Here is a 20,370-nt window from a genome sequence, read left to right on the forward strand (position 1 = left end):
GCTGCTAAAGAAGCACAGCTGGAATTTGAATCAGGCCTGAGTCCAGTGTCTTAGCGCTACTGCCATATGGTCTTTTAAATAGGAATAATAGTAATAGCTACATCAGAGGGTTGATGTGTAGATGAAAGCAGATAGTAAATGTAAAGTCCTTACCACAGCCCAGGTACCTAGCAAGGGTTCAATACATGGCAGCTGCTACTATCTTGATTATTAGTTTTTGTCATCAGGATCCTCTCTAATACTAGTATTGATAGTATAGGGGTCTCTGCCCACCCACGCCTCCCCCAACTCCCACAGCAAAGCTAAACCTGGAAGACCAAGGGGAGGGCTAGGATCAGATGCAATCTTCAGTTTTAAGTACCATTTCCCACACACAAAGCCAAACTGAGCCAAGTCATGCCAGTAACTCCCTTTGACTAGAACCCCAGAGGTTGTAGGCTGCTCTCAGAAAGGCCGTAGTCTAGAAAGCCAGAGTTGAACTGTGGCAGCAGCCCATGAGGCCCTCAGGTCAGCTTCTGCTCATTCTTGCTCCCTGCCTTGCCCCTTAGTCAGTCAGCTCACTTGTTCTCTGGGCAAGGAATCCATCAATTTCTTGTTGGCAAGGGAACCTGCTACCCACTCCACCACTATTCCTGCTGAAAAGAACAAAAACAAAAACAAATCCTCACTCAAACAGGAGCCAAGCTCAAGAATGTCAAAGTGTGTTTCTGCATATTCTTCCAGAACAAAACTGCCTCTGCCCTGAGCCCTTGGTTTCCAAATAAAGTCACCGAATTGGGGTAAACTCAACCCTTAGTTTCTCTGAACCTGCAACAGAAATCCCTTCTTGGAGGGAAGCTCTTGTGGAAGGGAAAAGGCAGTGAAGGGCAGCACCTTTGCTGGCTCTCAGCCTGAACAAAACGTTGTCTGCCTCTTGGGCAATTGTTTCAACAATGGTTATTCAGGAAGGTCCCTATTTTGAAGGCTTTGGCTATGTGACAGAGGTAATAAAGACCGGATAAGGGCACCAGTGAGTCGCCATTGATAGAAAAGCAGGCCAGAACTGAGCCCTGGGGTCCTCCTACATTAAGAGACAGGAGAATGAAAGGAATTAGGAAAAGAGATACGGAGAAAGAACAGCTAGTGAAATAGGATGAAAAGCAGGACAGTGTGGTGTCTTGTAAGCCCAATGAGGTATTTCAAGGAAACATTGTCCAGAAGGAAAGGGACTAGCCCAAAATCACAGAGAGTTAGCAAGAGACTAGGACTTGAACTCAGGTACTCTGGACTCCCACTTGCTTTTACATTATAGTACTTGAGGCTCTAACATCCAACAGGGACTAGAGCAGAGGAGGAGGAGTGTCCAAGTTGTCTACCCTCCAGCCTGTCTTGAGGGGAGGGCTCCAGACTCACCTTGTATTGCAGCCGGAATGCCAGGACAAGCTGAAGGCTTCAGAAGGGAAATGCATGGTGGTGGCTGCTTCAGGGCATCCCTCCAGCAGCTTGGCCACATGCCATGAGTGCGGCCTACTGACAGGGGCGTTCCTCCTACAGCAAGAAAGGGACAGGAAGTGGGCTTAAGGAACCAGAGCTGAAATCACTTCCCAGGCAGCTTCCGCCCCACCCCCTCTTTTCCTTCAGTAAAGTAGAACATCTTGCAAGGAACTGGTGTGGGAATCTTAGTGGCCCTCCTGAGCTCCTCGTTCTCAAGTCTCCTTCATTCTGGAGATATGGAATGTCAGCTTCATAGGGCTGCTTTGTTCACAAGAGTATCCTGCGCACATATCACAGTGCCAGACACATAGTAGATGTTCAATAAATATTTGTGGAATAAATGAGTGCTGCTGCCCAATGAACAGTGAGCACATCCTCACTTCTCTTCGAGAAAGAAAATCAATCTGGTCAATCTTCCCATTTTTCTCTGAGAAAGGAATGGGCAAGTGATTGAAAAGTTTGAACAGGTCAACACTGGGCTGTCAATTCTCCAATTTTTAGCCATTCATTGAATAAGCATTTGTTGTATGTTTACTGTGTGTCCTCTACGTGTAACTCTGGGATTACAGAGATGAATCCAATACAGTCTTTGCTCTTGAGAGCTTACAGACTAATAGGAGAGACAGAGCTGGTTCAAACAAAGCATGGGATAGGTATTGACAGAGTGAAAGATAAGATGGGTACAGAGGTGAGACACCTGAGTTGGTAGGCAAAGTGGTGGCAGGAAGCCCCAACTCCTGTGAGGGAAGATAGAACAGAGTGGTGAATGCACCATGTTAGGCTGACAGAGGAGACTGGCTGCTCAGCAGGTCAGGGGTATATAAAGGGAAATAGGCCTGAGGCCACGGCCCTGAATGCAGCCACAACTGTTGCACTGACTGCCACATACAGGACCCATCCCTGTCTCCTGGCATACTTTGCATGAGCAGTTGCCACCCTTGCAAGTGGGGAAGAGTAGTGTGGTGAAGAGTACATGTGGGGCATGGATAATGCCAGGAGATAAAAAGGTGATTGATGGGAGGGAGAATGACAGAAGGAGGGAGAGTAGAGAGAGAATGGAGAGACAGAGATGCTGGAAGTGCCAGGCAAATGATAGAGATAAGAAGGAGAGGTGATAGAAGGAAAATAAATGACAGAAAAAGAGAAAACTCTGAGAAAGATTGTAGAGAAATATATAGTAGAGAGAAATGGATGATAGAGAAAGAGATGAATGGCAGAGTAAAAGAAACATGATAAATAAGTAGATGATACAGAAGTAAATAGATAAATTCTTTTTCATCAATTTATTCATATTTACTGTGCCAGGGTCCAGAATAGGCACTGGTAGTACAGGGTTGAATAGGATAAGGGCCCCTGCCTTCAACAAGCTGGCTATATCATGAGATAAAGCAGCTCTCTACCTCCCAGGAGCATTCATGGTCACACTCAAGCTGGAGGATTCCATCCTAGCTGGAAATGCCCCTCACCCCAGCAGAAGCATAGAAGAGCTCAGTAGTACAAGGCTCTAGAGGAATAAGGCCTAAAAAGATAGTCTTCAGAAGAATGGCCTTGCTGGGGAAAACAAGGATTGAGTGGTAATAGGCCAGACACAGACCAGGAGGTATAAGAGGAAGGGCAGGAGAAGCTGTTTGTCAAAGGCCAGGAAGTAGAGCCACAGGTCAGCAACAGTGGCTAAGATTTAAGCGGAGGAAAGCCAGGTGAAGCCCCTAGCTTTGTAATCACATTGTTCTATTATTGATTTCAGAGTGCCCAGAGTGGGGGCTGAAGGCACAAGGAGACTTTGGGGGCTATGCGTGCTCTGGAGTCCTACACACAAAGCCACACTGCCGGGAAATCTCTCCAGCTGCTGCTACCAGGTAGTTATCCGGTCAACAACTATTTGTCAAGGATCTACCAGTAGTAGTACTATGTACCATGGGTATCTACTATGTCCTGCGCTTTTAGGCACTGAGGATATAGTGGAGAACAGGGTATCCTTCCTATTTCAAGCCTTTTTCCATATTTAGGATTCTGGAGCTCTGGGTTTAAAGTGAGGGCAGTCAGCCTTGGTGTCACTTTCTCCCTAACCATACAATCCCACACTGAGTTCTACTGACTCTTTTTTTTATGATGTTTCTCTGGTCCTGGTTTGCTCTCTCTCTCTCTCTCTCTCTCTCTCTCTCTCTACCCCCACTCCATTTTCACTGTGGCCATTAGACAGAACCACAGCTCTTCTCCCAGAACCCACCACCAGCAGCTCCTGTTCTAGTCCAGGCCTTGAAACTTTATGCCCCAAATACTGCAGAAGTCTGTCAGCCTGTCTCCCTTGTTCTACCTCCAGTCACCGCTTTTAGGTCATATCATGTTAAACGCCAACTGAATTGGGGTACTCTCCTATTCAAGAATCTTCACTGGCTCCCTATTTCTTACTCTGTCCCACATCAAACGTAAACTAGATCAGAGTTTCAAAGTCTTCAATAAGCTATCTTTACCCATCAGCTCAATCTCTCATGTCTCTGCTCCAATCACACCCTGCAACCAGCTCTGTCCCTTCCTGATTCTGTGCCTTTGCTGTTGATATTCCTGTCGATCTAACGCAGGCTCTGGGGTCAGACCACCTTTGCTCTACCACTCATTAGCTCTGTTGCTTTAGACAGGTGACTTCACTTCTCAGAGCCCTAGTTTTCATGGCAGTAAAACGTGGATAATAGTACCAAATGGGATTGTTGAAAGATCAAATGAGACAATGCAACTGCTTTGAATCAGGCCTGGCAAGGCCTCAACCAATCATAGTTATGACTATGACTGTTCCCTCTGCCTGGAATGCCCCCTCTCCTTTTGTTAACCTAAATCCTACCTGTTCTTCAAGGTACTGCTCAAGTACCATCTCCTCCAGGAAGCTTGTTCAGGGTAATCTAGCCCTCACAAACGGGTCCATAATAATATGATATTTGATATTGCCCATCATCATTTCATGTGTGTCAGTCTCATCTCACCAACTATACCAAGCCAGTAGGCAGTGGGTGAAAAATGAGTGAGACAGATGTAGGTTCAAATCCCCTCTGCCACTTTAGATGTGTGTATCTGTAAGTTGCTTAACCCATCTGAACTTTAGTTTTCTTATCTGAGAAAGGAAACAATAATTCCTATCTGGCTAGGTGACTGTAGGGATTAGAGATAGTATTCTCAGAGCATCTGGGACACAGCCTGATGCACAGCAAGTGGTCAGTAAGTAGCAGGTACTATAATAATGGTTATTAGCTCAGACTTGTACCTTTTGATGGCTCAGGAGTACCCACACCTAGGGTACCGTCCACTGTTGAGGTTCTACTATACCACTACCTTGCCACACTGTGAAACATACCTTACAAAGACTCTTACTATTTTTTTTTTTTTTTTGAGACTGAGTCTCATTCTTGTCGCCAAGCCTGGAGTGCAATGGCACGATCTCGGCTGACTGCAATCTCCGCCTCCCTGGTTCAAGCAATTCTCCTGCCTCAGCCTCCTGAGTAGCTAGGATTACAGGCATGTGCCACCATGCCTGGCTAATTTTGTATTTTTAGTAGAGATGGGGTTTCACCAGGTTGGCCAGGTTCATCTCGAACTCCTGACCTCAGGGGATCCACCCGCTTCGGCCTCCCAAAGTGCTGGGATTACAGGCGTGAGCCACCACACCTGGCTGGCCCCTTACTCTTTCTAGGGTCTCTCCAGGAGTAGGAAACAATCCCAAAGTAGACAGAAGAGGGAAGTGGGGGCTTTTAGGACACAGAGAAAACTAAAGGCTGGAAGAAGAAAAATCCAAACAGAGGAAGCTGGAGCCAGAGCTAGAGCCTTCTAACCCTAGTTTGGGACAGGAGAATAAACTATCTATATGGTCTACTATTTGGCCTATTATTAGTTTGGAATAGCCCTAGACTTGAAGTCAGTGCACACTTGCATTCAAATTGTAGTTGTGTGGCTACGGGCAAGTCACTTCTGCGAGTTGCAGATTTTTTATCTGCAAAATGGGGAAGATGACCATCTGTTTTTCATGAGTTATGTTTTGGATTAAATGCAGTCCCATGTGTGAAATCAATCAGCATAGTGCCTGACATACTGTATAAACTTAAAGAAAACACACAGCAAGGACCACTTCTTGAACATTCAAGATGTGCCAGGCACTAAGCATTTCACATGCATTAACTGATTTAATCATCGCTCTCCCTTATGTGAAACAGTTTTATTATGTTATTATTATTAAGAGAGGGCCTCTCTGGCTCTGTTGCCCAGGTTGGAGTGCAATGGCACACTCATAGCTCACTGCAACCTCAAACTCCTGGGCATAAGCTATCCTTCTATCTCAGCCTCCTGAGTAGCTTGGACTACAGGCTACAGGTGCATGCTACAGTGCCCGGCTAATTTTTTTGTATTTTCTGTAGAGATGGGGTTTCACCATGTTGGCCAGGCTGGTCTTGAACTCCTGGCCTCAAGCAATCTTCCTGCCTGAGCCTCCCAAAGTGCTGGGATTACAGGCATGAGCCACTATGTCCAGCTGGTAAAAGTTATTATCCCCACTTTACAAATGGAGAACCAGAGATACATAAAGCTTAAGTGATTTGCCAAGAGCACATAGCTAATAACCAGCAGAATTGGGAATGAAACTTAGATCCTCCAGTTTTTTCCTAGGATACCACACGACCCCTCCTCTCCAAGGAAGAGTCTGTCTGAAAAAGCCTGTATTCCTGAGGTTTCCCATAGCAATTCCCTCAAGAAGCAGTCAGCAAAGGGAGGTCTCATTAGTCCTAGAGCTGAAACCATTCCCTCCATAGGCAGTGGGGAGAGAGAGGAGGAGAAACAAACAGAAAAGTAAGAAAATGCCTACGACCAACCATGCAGCTCTAGGCCAAGATGTGAAGGCAGTGACCCCAGTGCTTGCCTTTCTCCTAAGGCTGGCTCAGGCACTATCAATAAGCACACACCTCATCCCATCCTTCATTGCTCCAAAATGCTTTTCTTAGGAAGCAAAAAGAAAGAGATATTGAAGAAAGCAAGCAAGAGGGGGAAGAGTGGCAGCAGCCATGGCTACTGGCTGTACCTACCATGGAAGTTGCCCAGGGTGGAGAGATGGCTTGGGAGACAGCGGGGTATCCGGCTAGCTCAGACTCTCGTTGACAAACCCTCCAGCCAGCGTCCTCCCTTAGCTGGGACCCATCTGCCCTCCAGTTAAGACCTTCTGGGGCGAGGGACCATCAGCCCAAGATGTTGAGTGTGATCCAAGGGGCTCAGGCACAGTCAGTTTCCAGTTCTAAGAACAGGAAGGAGCAGCACTGAAGGCAAGGTATGACCATCAGCCTGGATGGACCTAGATATGGCCACAGCCTTAGGGAATGAAAGCCAGTGTCAAGAGCTGGATAGGAGTGAAGACGCTGCTCCAGGAACCAACCAGCACCCTGGTGGCAAAGGAAAGGATGAAAGGCACTTCCAGCAGCATAAACAGCCCCCCGCTCCCTACTCCAACCTCCTCTGAGCCCTGGCCCACCCCCTTGGCAGCTCAGAGGCCAATAAGGAAGCTGGGCCCCCAGCCACTGCTAGAACTCAGGAAAGGAGCAAGGAAATGATGTTTGGGAAAGATAAAGCGGGTGTCTAAAAAGAATTTTTAAAAATACACGTAAGTGAGAGAGAAAAATACCCCAGACACATACACTTAAAAGAATTCCTGTGCTTCCTGGACTGAGTTGACCCCACCCAGCCATCTCTGCAGGTCCTCTGGGCCCCAGAAAAGTACAGATAAGCCAGGACCAGCAGCCTCCAGGTCCAGAGGAGTAGCACTCCAGCTGATTTTATGCAGCTGGGGGCAAGTGACTGAGAGATTTTCCAAGGTGAAGGTCCTGGTGAGATACGAAGGCTCACAAACATTTTCAGATGTATTTACAGGGGTCTGCACTTCCTGTGGGGACTTGAGCAGATCCAAAGAAAACCCAATTTTACACCAGAGACTTCAACTCCAGAAAAGGTGCCCATTAGCAATGCTGGAAATGTGGTGTTTGGGGTCAGTGTCCCTGGATCTGCCATGAATTCACTCTGACCTCTGGCAACTTACTCCCACTCTCTGGGCTTCTGTTTCCTCCCTGTAAAATAAAACATTGAATTCAATCGTCACAAGTGACCCTTCCCGCTCTAGCATGCTATGACGTAGTAGTCCTAGGCCCTAGGCTGAAGTTCCAAATGATGCCCTAAGTGATTAGCACAGTAGCCAGAATCCAGAGCAGCCCTATGTGGATTTGTCGTACCCCCTAAGCCTAGGCTCAGGCACCAGGATTTAATTTATCTTGGGGAATTAGAGTCAGGGTTTTCCTTCATTAACACTCCTAATTCCCTATTCCAGTTTCCCTTGGCCTCTGGCCTCAATTCCAGTAATTTCTGGCTCCTGAGAGGGCTTATGCAAACTCCCTTAGGACATGAAGTATGCTAGGGCCTTTCCTCTCTGGGGAAATCATGCCTGGAGGCCCCTTCCCCTTTCTTCCCTCTGTAACTCACAGGAGAGTCTGGGTTGACTTTTATCAACTGTATAGGGGAAAGTTTGGGAGCTTTGAGGAGCATATGGATCTGGCTTACAGTCTCAGCTCTACCATTCACTAGTTGTTTGGCCTTGGGCATGTCACAGAACCTTGGTTTCCTCATCTATAAAACATGCCTGGCATGTGACAGGCACTCAATAAATGCTATCTGTTTTTAATATTACCCGTATGCAAAATAATAATGAGCGAGGTACCATTAGCAATAAGAAAACTGATTTCTTCAATCCAAATGAAGATAAAAGAGAAAGGACTAGATAAGAGAAGGCTCAAACGCCAAACCCAGTACACTCTGGAACAGCACTCTCAAATTGTAGTGGGCATACTAATTACCTGGGGATCTTGTTAAAATGCAGATTTTGATTCAGCGAGGCCCAGGTTCTGACTTTTAATAAGCTCCAGAGTGATACTGATGCTCCTGGTGTGATAACCACATTTTGAGTAGCAATACACCAGGACATAATCTGGTCCAAAAAATGCATCAGGTTAAAATCTCTTTTCATTTCATTCCTGAGGCCTGGGTGTCCAGCCGCCCTTGCTCTTCTGGTCGACAAACGTCTTTCTCCTTTTGCTCAGTGGCCCAGCCCATGCAAACCCTTGCCTGAAGAAGCTTGCCAATCCCCACTTCCTAACAAAATAAAGAGCAACTGGTTTGTTATCAGTGTGACCCTGCCAGTGGCCAGGTGAGGCTGAAGAAATTGTGACTAGAGGTGCAAGCATGTTCATGGGGCTGGCTGAGGTAGGGAGAAAGGGTGCAAAGATGAGAGTTGGGATGTCATCAGATGAGGAGTAGGCAGGTGGGCACAGACAGTGTATACCCAAGAAATCCTTCGTTGAGGGAAGATGGGAGAGAAACTTGAGCGGTTTAGCCAGTTTGGGATTTGGGGAAGAGGTTGGGAGAGGCGGTGGAGGGAAAAGGGCATATGCTCCCATTTAACAGAGCTGAGTTCCAGATAACATGATCAAGTATGACCTCCTGTGCTCAGGGGACGGTAAAGATGACTGCTTCTTTTCCAAGTACTCGGGAGACGTGAACTTGGCATGGGGGCACAGAAGGGTGGGCACATGCAGCAGAAAAGCCAGAAGCTGGCTCCCAGGAGAGGCCTTATAAAGGTTCTTGTGAGAGGTGAGGGGTGGAGGTGGACCAATTCTGAAAGGAGTCAGTCTCCGGCTGCCCTAGTCAGCTGTCACCCCGGTATCTTCCGATAGCACCATCTGTCTTTGAGCCTGGCTCCCAGCAGACCCCTGAAGAGATACTTGGGAGAAGTTGAGCAGAAAGAGAACCATGGCTCTGCTCTAACTTAGGGAAAAAAGGAAAATGTGACCCCTGTTGCTTGTGGTTGTGCTCAACCTGAGGCCTGGACCATAACAGAGTGTGGGTACTTTCCTCTTTTTAAAGTATTTGTATAAATAGAAGCACAAAATAACGTCCTTGATTAGCTCTGTTTATTTTCTGTGGCTCTTCCAGCCTCCCTCCAAACAGCACATTCCACCTGCCCCACACGAAGAAGCCCAAGCTCATTCTGGCAGGCTCAGCAGGAAGGGAAGCCCACAGACAAGCCGGGGGACAGAACAATGCATGGCTTGTTTATCTGACAGAAGAGGGGAAAAGCTGCCTGGTCACCATGGAGGGACACAGAGCTCTGAAGGCCCACCCCCACCCACTGTTGGCTGGGGTCCTTGCAGCCTGGTAATCAGGAAACCCTTCCTTATTATAGACCTAACCAAGGGGGGAAATGTGTGTGTGTGTGTGTGTGTGTGTGTGTGTGTGTGTGTGTGTGTGTAATTTGAAAGAGAACTTTCAGGACAATGGCTTTCTCATCAGTCTGGGAAAGCTATAATCTGGGTCATCTGAGAGATGAATACTCTCTGGAGAAGGGGCTTTTGGTACCCAGCTCTGCCTCCCCGCCTCCCCTCCTCTCTCCACCTCCTCTGAATAGCCAGTTCAAGTTCTTCCATGTAAATCTGCTGGGTCCCCCTCTCCACCCTCCACCTCAGAATCCATCCCTGGCTAAAAAGAAACCCAGGGTAGGGAATAAGAAAAGAAGGGAATGTTCGAGTGGAAATAAAGACTCCCCCCAAATTCTGTGGTGTGTGTCACGGGTGCTCTTTGTCTTTTTGCATAGGGAGTGATAACATCATCTGGCTAGGGCATTACATTTGACCCTCTGCTTCCACTTCTCCATTTTCACACTGAAATCTTTAAGACACAGGGGGACACCTCTTTTTCCAAAGAAGGTTGGCAGGAAGTAACCATACAGATGACTCGGGAAAGCTCTGCACATAGCAGCGGGTAGGAAAATGCTTAGTACTTTAGAAATGTAGTACTCGGGATTCTCTTTCAGAATGGGCTGGAGAGAAATTTCTAGTTTTTCTATATAGTGTGATAAAACATACCAATCATAGACTTGTTTAACTGACAGAAGAGGAAAAAGCTGGCTGATCTTGTCAATGATCCTAAAGGCAAAGAGGTGGATAGTGAATATTTCGAAGCTTCTAGGAGCAAGGGGAGCGAGTCCAGAATCTGAATAATGAAAGAGGTTTTTTCCCTCTCCCTTCTATGTACAAAAGTTAAGGGTGCAACACCAGAGGGCTAAGGGAGACTTCAGAGGAGCACATAGGGAAAATGGCATCAAGTTCACAGTGCACCATCTGACTCAACAGATAGCCTTAAAGTTTTTGCCATGATGCCCAGTTTCCTAAACCAACACCCAAAGCGATAAAGAAGGTGGAGGATGTTTGTCCTCCAGCTCTGGTTTCTATCAGTAACATTTATAGCATCCCTTGGGAAAGAGGCTGTAGGAATAATACCAGTTTTCGTTTCTTCCTCCTTGAAGCCCATTATCTCTTTCAGTTCAAACTCACTGTTCGACCTACCACTTTTCAGAGGTCTGACGGAATCCATAAAGGTTTTCCCCAGAGTCAAGTCTCAAAGTCCTCAGAACTACTTCTGGCCACTCCCCAAGTCATCTCTACTACTAAAGACACGGAGCCCTAGGACAATAGCCAACAACAGTTAGTACCCCAATAGAAACAAGAACACCCAGTCACTCTGCTTTGATACAACTTGACAATCAGGAGGAGCCAACACCCAGCAGAGCTGGAGCACAGTGAGCAAGGTGGACTGCAGTGGGAGATGATATTGGGGAGGTGCATAGGCCAGATCATGGAGTTTCCAAAGGCTGAAACAGTTTGAATTTTATTCTCAGTGAAATGGGAAGCTGTTAGGGGTTGTTAAGCAGGGGACTAACATGATGTAAGTTTTATAAAGGTTTGACTTGGCTGATGGATTTGTAGGGGGTGGGGGTCAACAGTAGAAGCCAGAGAACCATTTAAAGGGGCTACTATAGGTAAGAGATAATGGTGGTTTGTTCTAGGAAAGTAGCAGTTGGGACAAGAACAAGAGATTTGATTAGAGGTATTTTGAAGAGGTAGGGCTGACAGTATTTGTTGATGGACTGAATATGGAGAATGAAGAAAAAAGAATGGGCTATGATACTTGAGTCACCTGGCATCTGTACCTTCTTAGCACAGTATTCATTCCCGAAACTGAGTCATTAGGGGCTCTAAAAAGAAAATTGGCAGTCTTCACTATTGTTTTGTCCAAGCATTTACAGAGCTCCTCTATCTACATTTAAGGTGTTTGGAGAGGTACTAGGCAACATGCCAAAATGAAGAAGAAATAATCCCTGTGCTCAAGGAATTTAGTGTGGTAGAGGGTGGATGAAAAATACCTAGAAAACCATTAAAAAGGATGGAATGTCAGAAGTATCAGAAAGGGAATGCTAACAAAATGAGAGTCCAAAGAAGGAGAGAGCACTGCTGCTTGAATCAAGAATGGCATCCCAGAGCCTCTGAGCTGATTTTGGAAGAGTCAATACAATCACCACTGAAGACGACTGGGAGAGAGGCCATGCCAGATATGCATGAACAGAAGTGTGAAGCACAGGAATACTATGAAGAAAGAAAACACAGTTTTTATAAGGCACAGAGGAAGTTAAATTAGAATGATGCAAGAGCATGGTGGGCCTTAAGAGTCAAGTTAAAGCCTTTACTTCACATAATCCAATAAGCAAGAGAGAGCCCTTGGAAGTTCCAGAGTAGGAGAGCAATATGGTACGAGCAGTATTATAGGAAAGTTATTATGGTAACCATGTGTAGGATAAATTTTGTGGATAGATACTGGAAGCACAGAAAAGTGAGTAAGCTAATGGAATAGACACAATAAAAGGTAAAATCAGAGCAATGGCAGTGGGGATGGAGCAGAAAGGAAGAATGTGACAGAATCAATAGCGTTGGACCACTAATTACATAAGCAGAGAGAACAGATGACTGTGAAGCACCTAGAAGGCTGATATCACTAATCTAAATAGCAAAGTCATAGGCAAGAACCAGCTTCAGGAAACATGAGTTTGATTTCAGATATTAGTTTGTTATGCTAGCAAATTCTGTAGGTAGGTGCGCCCAGCGAGCAGCTTGATGTGTGGACTGCAGTGCTAGAAAGAGGTTGGGGCACGGTATGGACATGCGGTCACTATCCAGAGGAGGCAGCCAAGGCTATTGCCGTGGATGTGACTGCCCATGGTGAATGTATGCAAAGGAGACGGGGGATGATAGATCTCTGCAGAGCTATAGTTCAGTGAAGAGGAAGAAGAGCTGGCAATAGAGACAAAACAATGAAATGCCATTTTCAGTGATATTGGCAATACTTTTTAAAGACAAGTGCTGACAAAGTTGTGGGGAAATAGATATACATTGTTGGGTGGGAATGGAAATGGGTACACACTTGCTTAAGGGAATTTTGGCATATGTTATCAGAAGATTTAAAATGTTCCTACTGTGCTTGCGTTGGCTGACATATACTAAAATTGCAATGATACAGAGATTAGCATGGTTCCTGCACAAGGATAATGCGCAAATTTGTGAAATGCTCTGTATTTTTACTGCAATTAGTGGTAATGGTTTCACAACCTTGTGAATGTACTAAAATCCACTGAATTACACACTTGAAATAGTGAATTTTATGGTATGTGAATTATATTTAAGAAATTTCATATCCTTTGATCCAGTTTTTCCACTCCTAGGATTTTGTCCTAAGAAAGCCTTTAAAGATGTACACATTTATTTATGTACTTGAAGTGTCTTCCACTGCAGGGTTATTCATAATGGTAAAATTTGGAATATCCTAGCTGTCCAACATTCAGGAAGAGTTAGAATATATTGTGCATTTACATGGAGGAATAATAGTTTGTCATTTCAAACCATGTTTTTGAAGACTACTTAATGATCCCGAAAAAGGCTCACAATATAATGGCAAATTTAAAAATTGTATATAAACCTGAACATATTACAAGTCCAATTCAAGAACTATATATGCATATATATACATATTCTTATACAGACATGCACATATTGAAAGGCCGGATGTAAATGTACTAATATTGTACCAGTGGGTATTTATCTTTGTGTGGTGGAATTAAGGGTTATTTTTATTTTTCATACTTTTAAATCATTTCTAGATTTTATACACTACACATGTATTACCTTTTAAATAAAAAGAGGTTTCTTTTTTTGAGATGGAGTCTTGCTCTGTTGCCAGACTGGATGGAGTGCAGTGGTGCGATCTTGGCTCACTGCAACCTCCACCTCCCGGGTTCAAGAGATTCCCCTGCCTCAGCCTCCCGAGTAGCTGGGACTGCAGGCACGCACCACCACGCCTGGCTAATTTTTTTTTTTTTTTTTGTATTTTAGTAGAGATGGGGTTTCACCATGTTGGCCAGGATGGTCTCCATCTCCTGACCTCGTGATCCGCCCACCTTGATCTCCCAAAGTGCTGGGATTATAGGCGTGAGCCAGCGCAACCGGCCATAAAAAGAGGTTTCTAAAGAAAAATGTCACCATTCTACATGGACATATCATTTACCCAGGCAACTGTCTGATATAACTGTCTGACATATTCTTAAATTAGGAATCTGCAATTATACTTGTGATTCCACTTAACTATTTCAAAGATCTAGATTTTTCCCTCAGGGAAATCAGCCTAGAGCCCACCAACCTAGCAAAATGCTTTTTTTCCACATAATTTTGCTGCTTGGCAGTGGATTCTTTTGTCTTACTATTTTTTAAAAATTCCATCTGACAGTTTTTTACCCTTAATATTAGCACTGGGAGCTATTCTTTGCTGTGAGAGTAGACCAGGGCTGGAAGAACCAGGAGCAAGTTTGAGAGGAGGCCAGGCAAAGGAAAAGAGAAGTCAAGTCAAGGTCAGTATCAAGGCCATGCCCAGTGTGTTGGAAAAAAAAAAAAAAAAACACTACTCAGGGCCTTCCTGGCTTTAGTTCTTTTCCAGTTGCCTGATAGACTTGGTGGGACAAAGTTGGCTAGAGAGGGAACAAAAGTACAAGAAAATTTAGTGGTGGTGGTGGAGGTGTGGCAGCAAGTACCATTTGTAAAGCCATCTAACTACTAATATTTTTATGCAACATTTACGGTTCATAAAGAACTTTCATATACACCATTCCATTTCATTCTCATAACCTTACTAACTCCACCTCAGAAAAGAAGAAACTCAGGCTTCGGAAGGTGAAATAAATCACATAAGGCTTGAACACAAGTTTTTTGCTTCCAAATTTCTGTGTCCCCCCAACCCCCAAATAGTGGTTCTCAAAGTTGTTCTATAGACCAGAATCAGCATCACCTGAGAACTTGTAGGAAAGAAAATTCTGGGGACCCATCCTCGACCTTTTGAATCAGAAACTCTGGGGGTGGGGCCCAGCAATATGAATTTTGGTTTTGTTTTTATACTTTACGTTCTGGAATACATGTGCAGAACGTGCAGGTTTGTTACACTGGTATACACATGTCATGGTGGTTTGATGCACCCATCAACCCATCATCTACATTAGGTATTTCTCCTAATGCTATGCCTCCCCTAGCCCCCTACCCCGTGACAGGCCCCAGTGTGTGATATTCCCCTCCCTGTGTCCATGTGTTCTCATTGTTCAACTCTCACTTATGAGTGAGAACATGTGGTGTTTGGTTTTCTGTGCCTGTGTTAGTTTACCTAGAATGATGGTTTCCAGCTTCATCCATGTCCCTGCAAAGGACATGAACTCATCCGTTTTTATGGCTGCATAGTATTCCATGGTGTATATGTGCCACATTTTCTTTATCCAGTCTATCATTGATGGGCATTTGGGTTCATTCCAAGTCTTTGCTATTGTCAACAGTGCTACAATAAACATATGTGTACATGTGTCTTTACAGTAGAATGATTTATAATCCTTTGGGTATATACCCAGTAATGGGGTTGCTAGATCAAATGGTATTTCTGGTTCTAGATCCTTGAGGAATTGCCACACTGTTTTCCACAATGGTTGAACTAATTTACATTCCCACCAACAGTGTAAAAGCATTCCTATTTCTCCAAATCCTCTCCAGCGTCTGTTGTTTCCTTTTTAATGATTGCCATTCTAACTGGCATGAGATGGTATCTCATTGTGGTTTTGATTTGCATTTCTCTAATGGCCAGTGATGATAAGCCTTTTTTCATGTTTGTTGGCCACGTAAATGTCTTCTTTTGAGAAGTGTCTGTTCATACCCTTCACCTACTTTTTGATGGTTTTTTTTTCTTCTAAATTTGTTTAAGCTCCTTGTAGATTCTGGATATTAGCCCTTTGTCAGATGGATAGATTGCAAAAATTTTCTTCCATTCTGTAGGCTGCCTGTTCACTCGGATGATAGTTTCTTTTGCTGTGCAGAAGCTCTTTAGTTTAATTAGATCCTGTTTGTCAATTTTGGCTTTTGTTGCCATTGCTTTTGGTGTTTTAGACATGAAGTCTTTGCCCATGGCTATGTCCTGAATGGTATTGCCTAGGTTTTCTTCTAGGGTTTTTATGGTTTTAGGTCTTAAATTTAAGTCTTTAATCCATCATAATTTTTGTATAAGGTGTAAGGAAGGGGTCCAGTTTCAGTTTTCTGCATATGGCTAGCCAGTTTTCCCAACACCATTTATTAAATAGGGAATCCTTTCCCCATTGCTTGTTTTTGTCGAGTTTGTCAAAGATCAGATTGTTGTAGATGTGTGGCATTATTTCTGAGGCCTCTGTTCTATTCCATTGGTCTATATATCTGTTTTGATACCAGTATCATGCTGTTTTGGCTACTGTAGCCTTGTAGTATAGTTTGAAGTCAGGTAGCGTGATGCCTCCAGCTTTGTTCTTTTTGCTAAGGATTGTCTTGGCTATCCAGGCTCTTTTTTGGTTCCATATGAAATTTAAAGTACGTTTTTCTAATTCTGTGAAGAAAGTCAATGGTAACTTGACAGGGAGAGCATTGAATCTATAAATTACTTTGGGCAGTACGACCATTTTCACGATATTGATTCTTCCTATCCATGAGCATGGAATGTTTTTCCATTTGTTTGTGTCCTCTCTTATTTCCTTGAGCAGTGGTTTGTAGTTCTCCTTGAGGTCCTTCACATCCCTTGTAAGTTGTATTCCTAGGTATTTTATTCTCTTTGTAGCAATTGTGAATGGGAGTTCACTCATGATTTGGCTCTCTGTCTATTATTGGTATATAGGAATGCTTGTGAATTTTGCACATTGATTTTGTATCCTGAGACTTTGCTGAAGTTGCTTATCAGCTTAAGGAGATTTTGGGCTGAGATGATTGGGTTTTCTAAATATACAATCATGTCATTGGCAAACAGGGAAAATTTGACTTCCTCTCTATTTGAATACCCTTTATTTCCTTCTCTTGCCTGACTGCCCTAGCCAGAACTTCCAATACTATGTTGAATAGGAGTGGTGAGAGAGGCCATCCTTGTCTTGTGTGGGTTTTCAAAGGGAATGTTTCCAACTTTTTTCCATTCAGTATGATACTGGCTGTGGGTTTGTCATATATAGCTCTTATTATTTTGAGATGTTTCATTAATACCTAGTTTATTGAGAGTTTTTAGCATGAAGGGGTGTTGAGCTTTATCGAAGGCCTTTTCTGCACCTATTGAGATAATCATGTGGTTTTTGTCATTGGTTCTGTTTATGTGATGGATTACATTTATTGATTTGCGTTTGCTGAGTCAGCCCTGCATCCCAGGGATGAAGCTGACTTGATCATGGTGGATCCTCTAGATGATTCTAATGCACGCTCATAAGTTTGAGAACCATTACTGTAGCATACATTTTAAAACAGATTTTCAAGTGACTTCTTCTAAATACGGGCTGCTGCTATTTTGGCTCTTGTGGAGTGCTGCTTTCCAAGGTAGGCTGGAAGCCTACCTTTATCTATCAGTGCTATGTGTATAATAGAGGGCAGCTGCTTAAAAAGTATTTAGGTTCCAGGGACAGGAATGTTCTTCTTTAGGGTGAGGAAGCTCCCAGGACCAAGAGGGCAATTCTTGAATCACAGCTGCCCTTGTCAGGGGGAGATAAGTGCTGGTGAGCAGTTGCCATATATGTACTTCCCTGGTAAGGCTTCTTTTCATTAAGGCTTTTGTCTGGTTCCACAATGTTCCACATAAGCCCTTAGGAAATTTCTCTTTGTGAGATACTTACATTCACAAACCTCAAGTTCATCAAGCTGTTCATTTCATTTTGTATAGCTTTATTAAGGTTTAGTTGACAAATAAAATTGTACATATTTATAATATACAATATATTTTTCATATATGTAAACATCATGAAATGATTAAATAAAGCTAATTTACATATCCATAACCTCAAATACTTGTCATTTTTTGTGGTGAGAACATTTAAGATCTACTCTCTTAGCAATTTAAGTATACAATACATTATTAACTACAGTCACTATTCTGTGTATTAGATTTCCAGAACGTACTCCTCTTCTTCAACTGAAGCTTTCTTTATAGCCTTTGATCAACAGCTCATTTCCTGCCCCACCCCCCCGATTCCTGGTGACCACCATTCTACCCTCTGCTTCTATGAGTTTGACATTTTATTATCATTATTATTTTTAATATAATTTCAACCTCTATGTTAGATTCAGGGGGTGCATGTGCAGGTTTGTTACATGGGTATATTGTGTGATTCTGAAGTTTGGGGTATGAATGATCCTATCACCTGGGTACTAACCACAGTACCCAATAGTTTTCCAGTCCTTGTCCCCCTCTGTCCTTCCCTCCCCTATCTAGTAGGCCCCAGTGTCCATTGTTGCCATGTTTATGTCCATGAGTACCCACTGGTTCTTACTTATAAGTGGGAGCTAAACATGTGGTATTTGGCTTTCTGTTCCTACATTAATTTGCTTAGGACAATGACCTCCAGCTCTGTCTATGTTGCTGCAAAGGACGTGATTTCATTCTTTTTTATGGCTGCATAGTATTCCATGGTGTATATATACCACATTTTATTTATCCAATTCACCATTGATGGGCACCTAAGTTGATTCCATGTCTTTGCTATTGTGAATAGTGCTTCAATGAACAAACAAGTGCAGGTGTCTTTTTTGGTAGAATTATTTATTTTCTTTTGTATATATACCAAGTAATGGGATTGCTGGGTCAGAATTCAGCTTTTTTACATTTCACATATGAGATCATGTGGTATTTGTCTTTCCGTGCCTGGTTTATTTCCTTAGCATAATGTCCTCCAGTATCATCCATGTTGTACAAATGACAGGATTTCCTTCTTTTTTATGGCTGTATAGTATTTCATTGTATATGTGTGTGTGTGTATATATATTTATTTCATATATTTTTATATATGAAATATATAATATATAACACATTTTCTTTATTCATCATCTTTATTCATCATAAAGAATAAATTCATTATTTATTTATTCATTCATTTATAACACATTCATTCAAGTGTTGTTGGACACTTAGATTTATTCCATATCTTGGCTATCATAGATAGTACTGTAATAAACATGGGAGTGCAAACATCTCTTTAACATACTGATTTCATTTGCAGTTCTATTTTTAGTTTTTTGAGAAACCCCCATACTGTTTTCCATAATGGCTATACTAATTTACATTTCTACCAATAGTGTATGAGGGTTCCTTTTTCTTCACACCCTCACCAACACTTGTCTTTTTGATAATAGACATTCTAACAGATGTGAGGTGATATGTCATTGTGGTTTTGATTTGCATTTCACTGATGATTAGTGATGTTGAACATTTTTTTAAATATACCTGTTGACCATTTATATATCTTCTTTTGAGAAATGTCTCTTCAGATCTTTGGCCCATTTTGTAATCAAGTTATTTGTTTTCTTACTATTGACTTGTTTGATTTCCTTATATCTTTTGGATATTAACTCCTTATCAAATATGATTTGCAAATATTTTCTCCAATCCTGCAGGTTGTCTCTTTACTCTGTGGATTGTTTCCTTGGCTGCACAGAAGATTTTTAATTTGATGCAATCCAACATATTTTTGCTTTTGTTGCCTGTGCTTTTAGGGCCATAGCCAAAAAATCTTTGCCAAAGCCAAATGTCAAAAAGCTTTTCCATATGTTTTCTTGTAGTAGTTTTAGAGTTTAAGGTCTTATGTTTAAGTCTTTAATCAACTTTGAATTGGTTTTTGGAATTTTCTTTTTTTTTTTTTTTAATTATACTTTAGGGTTTTAGGGTACATGTGCACAATGTGCAGGTTTGTTACATATGTATCCATGTGCCATGTTGATTTCCTGCACCCATTAACTCGTCATTTAGCATTAGGTGTATCTCCTAATGCTGTCCCTCCCCCCTCCCCCCACCCCACAACAGTCCCCGGAGTGTGATGTTCCCCTTCCTGTGTCCATGAGTTCTCATTGTTCAATTCCCACCTATGAGTGAGAACATGCGGTGTTTGGTTTTTTGTCCTTGCAATAGTTTACTGAGAATGATGTTTTCCAGTTTCATCCATGTCCCTACAAAGGACACGAACTCATCATTTTTTATGGCTGCATAGTATTCCATGGTGTATATGTGCCACATTTTCTTAATCCAGTCTATCGTTGTTGGACATTTGGGTTGGTTCCAACTCTTTGCTATTGTGAATAGTGCCGCAATAAACATACGTGTGCATGTGTCTTTATAGCAGCATGATTTATAGTCCTTTGGGTATATACCCAGTAATGGGATGGCTGGGTCAAATGGTATTTCTAGTTCGAGATCCCTGAGGAATCGCCACACTGACTTCCACAATGGTTGAACTAGTTTACAGTCCCACCAACAGTGTAAAAGTGTTCCTATTTCTCCACATCCTCTCCAGCACCTGTTGTTTCTAGATTTTTTAATGATGGCCATTCTAACTGGTGTGAGATGGTATCTCACTGTGGTTTTGATTTGCATTTCTCTGATGGCCAGTGATGATGAGCATTTCTTCATGTGTTTTTTGGCTGCATAAATGTCTTC

General features: G+C 43.0%; 1 protein-coding gene and 1 pseudogene across 2 annotated transcripts in view; one reads left to right on the forward strand and one right to left on the reverse strand.

Moving 5' to 3' along the window:
- The window catches only part of SHROOM4 (shroom family member 4), a 228,776-nt gene that overhangs the window by 43,391 nt on the left and 165,015 nt on the right, over positions 1-20,370 (reverse strand). The window contains exons 1-2 of one of the 2 annotated variants that reach the window (XM_055268329.2): positions 6,531-6,843; positions 1,393-1,527 (exon numbers count right to left, since the gene is read on the reverse strand). In XM_055268329.2, coding sequence (XP_055124304.1) covers positions 1,393-1,448 — 56 coding nt within the window. In that variant the 5' untranslated portion in view covers positions 1,449-1,527; positions 6,531-6,843. Of the gene's footprint in view, positions 1-1,392; positions 1,528-6,530; positions 6,844-20,370 lie in introns of those variants that run through there. The other variant, XM_055268327.2, reaches the window with a different exon arrangement.
- On the forward strand, positions 12,848-12,948 carry LOC129476533 (uncharacterized; annotated as a pseudogene).

Source organism: Symphalangus syndactylus, chromosome X, assembly GCF_028878055.3.
Source record: "Symphalangus syndactylus isolate Jambi chromosome X, NHGRI_mSymSyn1-v2.1_pri, whole genome shotgun sequence".
NCBI lineage: Eukaryota > Metazoa > Chordata > Mammalia > Primates > Hylobatidae > Symphalangus > Symphalangus syndactylus.